The sequence below is a fragment of the Carex rostrata genome, chromosome 17, assembly GCF_964058835.1.
Source record: "Carex rostrata chromosome 17, lpCarRost1.2, whole genome shotgun sequence".
Taxonomy (NCBI): Eukaryota; Viridiplantae; Streptophyta; class Magnoliopsida; order Poales; family Cyperaceae; genus Carex; species Carex rostrata.
In genome coordinates this window covers 3084082-3096974 of record NC_135934.1, presented here as the reverse complement: position 1 = coordinate 3096974, position 12893 = coordinate 3084082, and the positions used below count along the sequence as shown (strand labels likewise).

General features: G+C 33.0%; 1 protein-coding gene and 1 long non-coding RNA gene across 2 annotated transcripts; one reads left to right on the top strand and one right to left on the bottom strand.

The window, feature by feature from the left end:
- The first annotated feature begins 828 nt into the window (after window positions 1-828).
- On the top strand, window positions 829-3649 carry LOC144568282 (serpin-ZXA-like). Its single transcript, XM_078318575.1, has 2 exons — window positions 829-1299; window positions 2650-3649. Exons 1-2 carry the CDS (start codon window positions 901-903, stop codon window positions 3442-3444), a joined length of 1194 nt encoding a protein of 397 aa, XP_078174701.1. The 5' UTR covers window positions 829-900; the 3' UTR covers window positions 3445-3649.
- Window positions 3650-8063: 4414 nt separating this feature from the next.
- LOC144568618 (uncharacterized) lies at window positions 8064-10627 on the bottom strand. Its single transcript, XR_013515691.1, has 6 exons — window positions 10279-10627; window positions 9890-9959; window positions 9292-9384; window positions 8995-9049; window positions 8616-8690; window positions 8064-8387 (listed from the first exon to the last, which is right to left on the bottom strand). It is a non-coding gene; the product is annotated as an uncharacterized LOC144568618 (long non-coding RNA).
- Between the last annotated feature and the right edge of the window lie 2266 nt (window positions 10628-12893).

The window sequence follows — 12893 nt, the reverse complement described above, 5'->3', positions numbered from 1 at the left end:
TGACGAGAGGGGACGTCAGATGAGAAATTTAGAGCGCTTCATCCAGCATCCGAAGGTTAAAAGCAGGGGTGTCACTGTTCATTGATGATGTAACACCCCATTCTCCTTTAAGATCCTTTAAGATATTATAATATCAGCGTGAAAGATCCAACTGGAGGTGAGCAGCGCTGAACCAATGACGACAGATGATGTAAGGTAGAAATAATCTGGGCCATCAATGATAAATCGGACGGCAGCTTAGAAGGGACGCACTGTTCATCGCTGACGTCACTCAGCATTGAAAATTAAGGTATTATTTTTTTTTTTTTGATTAAAAACCCGTAGGCATGCATTGAATATAAAAGTTCATTACAGAAGTACCTAATACCGAAATTAAACTACAATTGAGATAGTAAGCCTAAGATTAATCTACCTAACACTACGAATGTAAAGGAAAGCAAAGCAAAGTATTACAAATAATCCTAATTGCATGTATATAAAACTACTTGGAAACTTGGGAGATCTTTACAGAGGTCGTGATTGAACTCTATATGTCTCTGATTACTGTGATGCTGCACCATTGATTCGTTGTGCATTGATATATGTCTCTGATTACCGAAAATTAAGGTATTATAATTTATAGATTCAGATCGACTGTCTCTCTGAAATTTTATTTATTCTGCTCTGAATTTTTAGTTTGCAATTAATTTTAAAATTTAGAGTTAAATAGTGATAAATTTCTTAATTCTAATTGGCAATAAGTCGGAGCATTCAAAATACTGTTGACCTGTTGTGTTTAAGTGTAATCCATTGAACAAGCCAAGAGGCGATCAGGCGAGATAGAAGACGTGAGACACACAGGAAGTAAAAAAAAAAAAAAAAAAAAAAAAAAAAACGAAACACCAATTTCACAGTTGAACAATGGATCTGAAACTGAGAGATGTGATCACATCTCAAACCTCCTTCTCCCTCCGCCTATCAACACACCTTCTCTCCCTTCCCGGTTTTTCCAGCTCCAACCTCGTCTTCTCGCCTCTCTCTCTCCACTCAGTCCTCGCCCTCCTCACCGCCGGCGCCACCGGCCCCACACTCCAGCAGCTCCTCTCCTTTCTCGGCTCCAATGGGACCTCTGACTTGTCAACTCTACACTCCCATATTTCAAATGTCCTTCTTGCTGATGGATCGCGTCATCGTGGGCCCTGCCTCCGCTATGCGTGTGGCGTGTGGGTGGATGCCAGTACAAATCTCAACAACTTATTTAGAGAGATTGCGGGGTCGGTGTATAAGGCCCAGGCGGATCCTCTTCCTTTTCGGTCCATGGTGATGTTCTTAATTTGTTGTTGATTGATTACATTGCTTATTTGCAATTTCTTAGGCTATTTTCGGCTAATTGGCCTACTTCAAAGGGGAAAAAGGAAAACAACAGAGATAAATTCTAAGTCAATTGAGCTCATGTTATAAAGTCAAACCTTGGTCTGATAAGAACTGGATGAATCTAGTGTTTGAACAAATATGATCTGACTAAATAGATTTTGGAAAATGCTCCTAACAATACACCATATATATTTACAAATCGCAGCTAACTTCTTTAGTGTCTATAATGAGGTAGCAGTCATATTTACTCACCTAAATTAAGTCCATTAATTAAGATTGTCGGATTAACTCACCTAAATTAAGTCCTTAACTTTTAAATTCCTTTTGTATTTTGTACTAAGTTTTTTTTTTTTTTTTTTGAGGGGAATATTTTGTACTAAGTCAATATCTCATTAGGTGAAGACTGAATGGCTGTACAATACAGGCACTGTTGTTATCTCTCTCATGTGTCAGATTGCACAATTCATAAACATCATGCATAAATTTTGTGATAATATTGATAATATGAAAGGTTTTGCACATAATGGTTGGCAAGATTAATTGTTAATTCTACCTTATACCTTACCTATTTCGAGCACTCTGAATTCTGCACATTTGAAATAAACTTTTACATACTGACATAAGCCCATACAAGGACCATGACCTTGTTTGTTATTTTTAAATAATTCGTTGAATGAGGCATGTATAAAACTTCAAGTTAATGACGCATATATAATAAAATATTTTTTAAATATATATCTTAAACACCAGTAGAGTGAAATAGTGTCATGCTGTTATATTTTTTAAAACAACATTAACATATATATATAATGTCGTTGTAACAAATGTACTCAAGATATATATAGGTTCTGTTGCTAATTCATTAGTATGACATAATTTTACTTCTAAAATTATTAATGTATTATTGTAATTCTGAAAATTAGTTATGTAGATGCAATTGTCATTTATTTTGTTTGATTCGTATAACTATTAGTTATCTGTAATTTATGTAAAAAAAATTTCTTGATTTAATAAAAAAATTAAATAAGTGATTTGTCCTACTTTTAAAAACAATTCTATGTATTAACACTTGTAGCATAACACTTAAGTGTGTTATATTATATTTTTAAAAGAAGTGGTACTCCAATGCCCTACGTTAAGATTTTAGAAGTGGTACTTAAATGTAATTGCAATTTTTTTGCCAGACATTATTGATTGATTCTCTGAAGTCAAATTATTAACTATGTTAATAGTAAAATCTCATATGATTATTATTGTTTCCTTTATTACTATCTCATTATCACTTCTTTTGGGCAGCCTGAAGAATGCAGAAATCGAATAAACGAATGGGTTGAACAAACAACTGCCGGACACATCAAAAACCTACTTACACCTGGATTGGTCACGAGTGATACGCGATTGATTTTGGGCAATGCATTGTACTTCAAGGGAGCGTGGGATGAAAGTTTTGATCCATTGTTCACCAAAACCAACATTTTTCATTTAATTGAGGGAAGCTCGATTGAAATCCCCTTCATGGCCAGTGGAAAAAGGCAATTCATATCAGTTTACGACGATTTCAAGGTTCTAAAACTGCCATATGAACAAGGAGAAGATCGGAAGCAATATTCGTTCTATCTTTTTCTCCCAAATACATTTAACGGGTTGCTTAACCTATCAATTAAATTGAGTTCTGAACCTGATTTCTTAAATCATCACGTACCTATGAAAAAGGTTCTTGTGGGGGATTTCAGGATCCCGAAGTTCAAGATCTCCATGGAAATGAAATTTTCTGATATTTTAAAAAATCTAGGGCTTGTTATGCCCTTCACAATGACTGGAGATTTTTCGAAGATGGTCGAATCATCCGATGTTCGTCAATATTATGTGTCAGAGATTGTACATAAGTGCTTCGTGGGAGTAAATGAAGAAGGAACTGAGGCAGCTGCAGCATCTGCCGCAATTATGAGATTTGGGTGTGCGCCACTGATGGGAGAACCGATTGATTTTGTAGCAGATCACCCCTTCTTGTTCTTGATTCGGGAGGATACAAGCGGGGTTGTGCTCTTTGCGGGACACTTGATGAATCCGTTATTGACTGAACAAATATGAATTTACATCATATACATGCTGTATATGCTGTTTGTAAGTAATGAGAAGTGCTAACTCTCAGGTTTTTGCAAATTTTCTTTAATGTATATATAATATATCTGTTTTTTTTTATATGCACATGTTTTTGTTGCTTGTGTGTGTAATTAATCCTATTTGGTAAATGAAAATTTATCATTGTTTTGCTCAATATCAAGTAAGGGATTTGGAGTAGGTGCGTATTGTATGTATTATGCTATAATATATTGGGATCATTGAGGTTTCTCTGACCATTACATAGCCTCTGTTAGCCTGGCTCTTAAACTATTGAAGTTCTTTTCCTTTCTAATTTTTCTAAATTCCAATGAAATTGGCCCTTTCTTGGACTTCTATGAAATAATTGGATGAAATTCCACATAAGCAGAAAAACTATATTGATGTCAGCTCTTAGATCTAATGACTTAGACGCCATAAATTTCATGCAAATTTCACATTTAAATTGTACTCGCAGTAGTGGGCCAATAGTTCTCTATTTTTTTTTTCTTTTTTTTCTTTTTTGACAGTGAAGTTTTATTCGCCGTATATATAGGGGTGGAAACGTGCAGATCGGACACGGAGTGGACAGTGACCACTATCCATATTTGTATTTGTTTTTTATTTTTATTTTTGGGATACGATAACGGATACGTTTTGGATTGGATATTTATTAAAAGATATTAAAGTTTATATATTTATTAATTAATGATGAATAGGATATGTATTCATAATATATATTAAACCATATAATATGTATCTAATTTTTTGAATACATATCATATATAATTCACTCCGTTTTCACCCCTAGCTGTATCAGTTCGTAAATAATCATTTTTTTTTTTTATGATTTTATAAGATGTGTCCTTGTTCTTATACAGTTCAAAATTTCTACCAAAATTGATATATTTGTTTTCTTCGTGCAGTGAGGCTATGGTACTTATATAGAGCGTATATTGGTTCGCACTATGGATCAATATCTTTGGTTTCAACGTTCAAACAGTCAATCTGAACTGTTATTATTATATGAAAATGTACTTACATACAAAATTTTATATTTTTAGAAAACAAAATTTACTATATTTTTAGATAGGTAAAAAGTCACTACTTTTGAATGCTTCGGAATATTTAGATCAAATAATTTTTTTAATTATCTAAAAAAATAGTAAAAAAAACTAAAAACTTGTAAAATTTGTTCTACAAGTATGATTTCATATAAAGATTATTTTGAAGAGTTCAGACAATCACCTGTTTAGATTTTAAAAATAAAATATCAATTCATAGTAGAGACCAATGTGTGCTATACATTCTACCATAGCCTCACTCTTTAATAATAATGATCCATGTTAATAATACCCTCTTTTGTGGTTGTACATGTAGGCCCTATTTGTTGGTAGGCTGAGAGCATTACAACTTTGGGCTTCATGAAAAAAAGAAAATTGTCCAACATTACTTAAAACTATGAATTTAGTTCAGGGGCTCTAATATTATACCCAAAATTAAGAGCAGATCAAGGTTAAAAAAAGGTTCAAAATGGGCCTAAAAAATATCTGCAATTAGGGTTGCACAAACACACAATGGGTCTAAAATATTGGCTGAAAATAAACTAATTTGAGACTAAGAATGCCTATTTGCTATCCATCCGAATTAATTTAAGATCATTAACCAAATGATGAGAACACAAAGTTCTCATCAATATTTGCAATCTTACATGTCTCTTTACCACTATTTTCAATGAGGATTCAAATACCTCCATTTTATTTTATATGTCTCCATCATATTTTTATTTTTTAAACAATAACTTCAAATTTAAAACTCAAATATCAACATAATTAAATCGTTAAATTTGATCTATATTATTTACTATATGCACATATAAAAGAATACAACAATATTTGGGCTTTGTTTTAATCTGTATCAAGAGCTTCAAAAACACATTGATATAGATAAATTATGAACATTGATTTTTCAACTTATTTATTTATATAAAAACAAACCAAAAGGTAATATTTTCTTATATACATGTAGAGAAAATAATATAGATCACATCTAATGGTTTTAGTTAGACGTAAAAGTTTTAAAAAAATTATTATTAGAAATTTAAAAAGTGAAGGTATGATATTGGAACCCTCTTCATTTTCAATATGATGTAATTTATTTTAGAGGTTTTTCTCAAATAATCTCTAGCTAATTAAGATTCATAAGTGTACATACAACGATCTCTCGATATAATTTATTAATATTTTAGCTCTTCTTTTATTCTTTCTACTTTAAATTTTCCATTTAGATCGATAAAAAATAATTAATATATCAAAGATGAAGCTTCTCTTCAGCGAAAAATAATGATCATGGAATGCAAGTTAGTCTATGGAAGACTTGACAGTAGTTACAGCTGTTAGCTAGTCAATGATGTTCCATTGAAAATATGAATTTGGTTGAGACAGATCCTAATCAAAGTTAGGTATAGAAGAACCAACATGCATGCACACATCACAACAAATATATATATAGACACTGATTACATCATGTCAGTAGTACAAAGCAAATGTTTTACAAACTGAAATATCTACTTTTAGTCCCCTGATGCTTTTACCCCAAAGAACTTCACCAAAGGAGATTTTATTTATCTTTGATTTATAGCTTAATTATAAGGATACTTCTTCCTCCAAGAGAGCTTAATCAATTAGGAGGACCATACGGATCAGGTATTGGGTTAGGACCGGGTAAGCAGTAGGCAAATCATGTCCTTTGTTCACTGCAAATTAATTAAATCATAGACAATTAATTATTCAAAGTGTCATAATGAACAAATAAAGATGGTTTCTAACACACTGGTTTAGTGGTTTGTACCATTATATAATATCCCTTGAGATATTAAACTTCCAACTATTCTGTCATCAGAAAATATTAAGAAAAGAGAGGATCTGCATTGCTTTGGTGAAATGTCTATCTTTGGGACTTCTAATGATTTGGTACTGTTAGGATCATTTAATATAAAGACAAAACTTAATATATTTAGTAGTGAAAAAAAGAACACTCTATGACAGAAAATTTACTTTCTATTATCAATATTTTCTTGCTCTCTTATATTCAAAAGGCTGCTTACACATTATATAGACCTATAGGAACTTTCTACACAATCCACTAACACTAAATGACATTTAATCATCTCATTAATCCTCTCTATTTCCTATACACGTTTTTCATCTATCAAAACAACTTAAAAGACCATAACATGTATCTAGAGAATTCCAATACATTCATGACAATTATAGAGAGTTCACACACATTAACTATAATACATTTGACTAATTGACCAACTAATTAAGTTTACTATTTCCAGCATCCCTCCTTAAACTTAATTATTTTTCATCCTCTCCAATATATGGTAAAAATATAATTTTTCTTTTATGACATCTTTCTCAATCTCGATTGTTTTCATGGGGTTACATTAGTGAGTCGTCCGCTCATCATACTTGATCTCCCATCAAGAATCTTCGTAGTCACTTCTTCACATGACTTACTATTTACGTGAGCATCATACTTGAATCACGTATCAAGCATCCTCGTAGTTACTACTCTGTGCTACTTGCTCCGGTCATGAGCCCACTCGTCATCACATAACTCCCACTCAAACACTCAAGTAAAATAATCTCCAATAGACTTACATTACTTTGTAACAATCGACTTAAACACAACCCTTTAGAATTTGGAGCCACAACTTCTTCACTTATAAAAACTCGAAACCACATCTCGTCTCATAGGTAACCTTCTCGAATATGTCGTCATCCAACCCTTGATGGATGATACTTCGTGTGCTTTGATATCCATTTTTTCAAAGCATTAACTCTCCTACCGTGAGTTCGCTATCATCTTAGGGATCTTCAATCCCGTTCTCAACAATGTTCCATAATCCATGAGCACCAACAATGGCATTGATTTGCAATGATCATTCATAACGACTATGGCCTCAACCGCAACCACCAAGACCATGCTAACCTCAATCACCGCTGCCCGATTTCTCTTTTTTTTGTGTTTCTTTGCTAGCAACTGTTCTTCAAGCAACACTAGTACAAAAAACCCTTTCACTGACTATTTAAATACCCCTACACCGACTGTTTTAGCGGCGTCAGTAAAGCCAGCGCCAGTGAAGGTTACCCTACACTGACTGTTAAAAAATAGTCAGTGTAGAGTACCTACGCTGACTCTTTTTAAAAACAGTCACTGTAGGTGCCCTACACTGACTCTTTTTAAAAACAGTCACTGTAGGTGCCCTACAGTGACTCTTTTTAAAAAGAGTCAGTGTAGGTCATTTATACTGACTCTTTTTAAAAACAGTCACTATAGGGTACCTACAGTGACTGTTTTTAAAAAGAGTCAGTGTAGGGCATTTATACTGACTGTTTTTAAAAAGAGTCAGTGTAGGGTATCTATACTGACTGTTTTAAAACAGTCAGTGTACGTCCTAAAAACAGTCGTTGTTGGCCTAAAATTTTTGGCATGATTCTGCTTGTATCGAGGCTAGCCTCCATATTTTTGCTAGCCATATATATTAATATACGACATTCATTGACATTAAATAAAATATCATGCAAATAACGTAGATAACATAAACAAAAGACAACGCAATTTAATAACATAACATATTCATTTACAAAAAAACCACACTATAACAAAATTTACATAACACATAGTAATTAACAAAATATGCATTTAAAATTAACAACATTGCATTTGTAGTAAATAGTTTACAAGTGGCGAGGAGGTTGGTAACATTGGGGAGGTTCTGACGATAGAAGGCCTCGCGTAGGGCCCACACCTTGTTGGTTCAGGTTATTAAGAGGTGAAACAAAGCAATCACAGCACCCTCAAACTCTGCACCGCAGCCACTATTGATTGTTGTTGGGCTAAAGGCCTTCCATATAATGTTCTCGCTGCATTGTTGACAAAGACACCAGAGATAACTAAGATTAATATTCTTTTAGTGTTGATATTTAAAATAGAAAGAGAGGTGGCTGTTGAAGAAAATCTTTGTAAATATTGGTTCCTAAAAGAGTTCCTACCAAACTTTCAAAGTAAATATTGGTTCCCAAAACAGCTATATATCAGGTGGTACCTTAGTAATTGAACACAATAAATGCAATGCAATAACATTAGTTAACCTGATGGATAACTTGTTCTCTGACAAATTTGTGAAGCTCTAGCATATGGTAGAATTGGTCTGACAAGGCCCTAAACTGCAAATAAGCACCATATATTTAACAAATTAATTTATGTGCTCAAAAGTAAATAAAAATTATCAGAAAACCAATAAAATTTCAGACCTACTGTTTGCATGCATGTTAGGTCTCTTTGATATGAGATTCATCACCACTTTATGCAAAACATAGTCATATGTATATATATTTTTAATGATCTAACATAGATAGGGGTCGGATTTGGAAACTTTCTAATATGCTAATTTTGCAAATTTGTTCCTGTGCTCTTGAAGTTCTAAATTTCAGATTTATGAAAAATAAAAAAATTGATAAAGAAATGTACCACAGTGGGCTATCCGGCTATACTTTGAACTTCTTTTAATCTCCCTTATAAAACCCTAAAAATTGAAAATATTGGTCATATTAACAAATCTACCAATACTTCAAAAAAAGCCAATCAAAATCTCTCAAATTTATCTCATGCCTATGAAAATCAATAAATTGGACATGAATTTCTCTCATCCTGCAACTCATTCTGAAAAAGTATATTATGCAATTCAGCCCATTAATATTGAGAGGTTTTATATGCACATGGCAAGGTGCCAAAACATATACATTTACTGATTTACTGATATAATACCTCCTATAGGATCACTTATTGCAAAAGTTGATAAGAAGCTTCATCTCTTACATATGACAGTTTTGAAATGAGGATTGCAAATTGCTTCTTGACCTGAAACAGAATCAGAGAGGAAAAGATTAACTTGGTTTAGTATCAAAATGGGTTTCTCTTCCAGCTCCTCCTTACTCTTAAAGCTGTCTCCTGTTGAATTTGCAAAAATATACATACAGGATATTTATGCAAGCAACATAGGTCCAGCTTAGAGTAAATAGTACCTTCTCTTCTAGTAAAGCATTGAACTTCTTCACATCAAAAAAAAAAAAAAAGCATTGAACTTCTTGATCTCATCCATGTTGCTGATCTCTATCAGCTGAGAAATACTAAATAGGATACATGATTCTTATCCTATAGAGAGAAAACAAGCGAAGTTAATTCGCATTAGGTATACCCAAAGTTATGTATACTACATGTCTCGTGTTAATTTTACAGTTTTACCCTTTATTTAGCAGGGGACAATAAAAAAAGTAGATAGTATGAATGATAATTACACAAAAATTTGATAATAAATTATAATGAAAATATCAAGTAATATAGGAGAAAGGAAAATTTTCCATACCTGACTAGCAACTTTGCTTAGCCTTTGCTTAATTTTGTGCACTAGCAACTTTGGCCATAATTCTAAACCCCTGAAAAATAGTAAAATTATAAAGTCAAAATCATAAATTTGTATCATAAATTTACCAGTCAGGTATGAGCTCCTATTTGCAAGAGGGCATGAGCTCCTATTGCATATACCAGTCACATTATAAGTATTTCTGCAGAATTTACCAGTTTCAATCCTGTCAAACACCAAAAGAAGAACACAAAAAAATAAAATGGGGATGAGTCATGAGATTGTTTCGGTGAAACAACAAAATTACCTATTAATTGACTAAATTGAATACATACATCGATTCCATATATGCTGATGAAACTAGAGAAACAAGAATCATTCAAAATGGTTACCAAAATCTTGCAAATCAATTCAGCAGCCAAATCTCCAGAATGCGCTGATCTGTCCCAACGGTTCTGCGTCAGATGCTCTCCAGTTGCTCCATGCGCGGCGGAGGAAGCTAGTGGCGCGGCAGGGAACCCTAGCGGCTCGGAGGAGAGAGCCAGCGGTACGGAACCCTAGCGGCACGGAGGAGATAGCTAGCGGCAGGGTGCGTGAGCGGTGCGGAGGAGAGCTAGCGGCAGAGAAAATTTGGGACTTAGCGGTTTAGGGAGGTGAGAGGAGGGTTTAGAAGGAGATGTGCTTCGCAGTTTTTAGAATGGAAATCAAAATTAGAAGGGAAATGTTTCGCGGCTGATCGAAATTTTGAGTTTCAAACCGGGAAATAAAAATCACAGTGGCGCTGATTGAAAATCACCGACGGTTTTATAAAAAGAGTCAGTATTGCTATCAACACTGACGGTTTTGCAAAAACAGTTAGTGTTGAATATCAACATTGACTGTTTTTTAAGCGTCAGTATTAGTGTTCAACACTGACTCTTTAAAAACAGTCAGTGTTGATGTTCAACACTGATGGTTTTTTAAAAAACAGTCAGTGTTGAGAACCAACACTGACTGTTTTTATAAACCGTCAGTGTTGAGTACCAACACTGACTGTTTTTAAGAAAGAGTCAGTATTGGCTGAATAAAATTAAAATTATATATAGTATATTGTTTAGGCAATTAATTTAGACAAAAAATTGCAAATGAATTTTGCAAGATAATTAATGGAAAAAATATGTTTATGAATTGCTAATGAAATTGTCACTATTTTCTGAGTCTGAGATTAAATTCAATAATATATTTTGAATTGATATACACGACTAGTGAAATTTAAGCAATTAATAAACTAATCCAACATTATTATTTTTTTAAAATGACAACAATTTAAAAAGATATTGATAAATTTTATACCAAAAGATAATGCTAGAACATTTTTTTTGCATTATTAAATAATTTTGACAAATTAAATTATATAGTTGTGCATGCATGTTGTATCAAGGACTTATATCAAACATCAAAGACCATAGAACATCAACTCTTGTTGGATGAGATAATGAAGGAACAAAGACAAACGTCGTCCGTTGGTTGATCGAAACCGTTCAGATCAAAGAGTGTTCCATTAAATTCATTGTCGGTGAGTTTGATCTAATTTGATGTTCATTTACACATCCATCCAAGCGACGGAATATAACGAGATCGTAAGGCTATAAACATTACACATTGGATCGAAACTTACAATTGTTGGAACTCCAATTATTTTTTGTTTTTAAGGTTCCTGGTACTAACATGATCATTTTAAAATAAATTAGGAATTATTTGATTGCAGATCACCCGTTGATTATTCATAAGAAAATGAACGGTCCACAGTTATTAGCTCAATTTGTTTGAACAAATATTGATGAAATTATATGAAATTGATAATTACAAATATTATTTGGTCACAAGTTATGTATAAAAGTAGGAAATATTTTTTTTGGAATTTATTCATATTATTTGCTGTACAAAAATCATAAATTTCATTATCTGCTGATATTGCTACCCAACACTGACGCTTTACAAAGAGTCAGTGTTGAGTACCAACACTGACTCTTTTGAAAAAGAGTCAGTGTTGGTACTCAACACTGACTGTTTTTCAAAAGAGTCAGTGTTGAGTACCAACACTGACTGTTTTTAAAGAGTCAGTGTTGCTACTCAACACTGACGCTTTACAAAGAGTCAGTGTTGAGTACAAACACTGACTCTTTTGAAAAAGAGTCAGTGTTGGTGCTCAACACTGACTCTTTTGAAAAAGAGTCAGTGTTGGTACTCAACACTGACTGTTTTTCAAAAGAGTCAGTGTTAAGTACCAATACTGACTGTTTTTAGAGCGTCAGAGTTGGTAATCAACACTGACGCTTGAAAAACAGTCAGTGTTGGTGTTCAACACTGACTCTTTTTTGAAAAACAGTCAGTGTTGATAACCAACACTGACTGTTTATAAAGTGTCAGTGTTGAATAACAACGCTGACTGTTATTTAATAAAAGGGTCAGTATAGTGTGAGCAACACTGATGCTTTGCTTAAAAGAGTCGGTGATTAAGGGTCGGTGAAGGGGTTTTTTGTACTAGTGCAATTCGTGATTATCATATGGCAATCTCACTTTGAATACCTGTTTTATTTTTTTTTTCTTCTTCTTTTTCTTCTTAGCCATGGTTGAACCCTCTTTTATCTCACCAGGCTCTAATACCAATTTGTTAGGATCAATTTAATATAAAGAAAAAAACTTAATATATTTAGTAGGAAGAGATAACACTCCATGACAGAAAATTTACTTTCTATTATCAATATTTTCTTGATCTCTTATATTCAAAAGATTCCTTACACATTATATTGACCCATAGAAACTTTCTACACACTCCACTAACACTAAATGACATTTAATAATCTCATTAACTCTCTCTATTTTCTATACACGTTTTTCATCTTTCAAAACAACCTAAAAGACCACAACATGTATCTAGAGAATTCCAATACATTCATGACAATTCTAGAGAGTTCACACATTAACTAATACATTTGACTAATTGACTAACTAATTAAGTTTACTA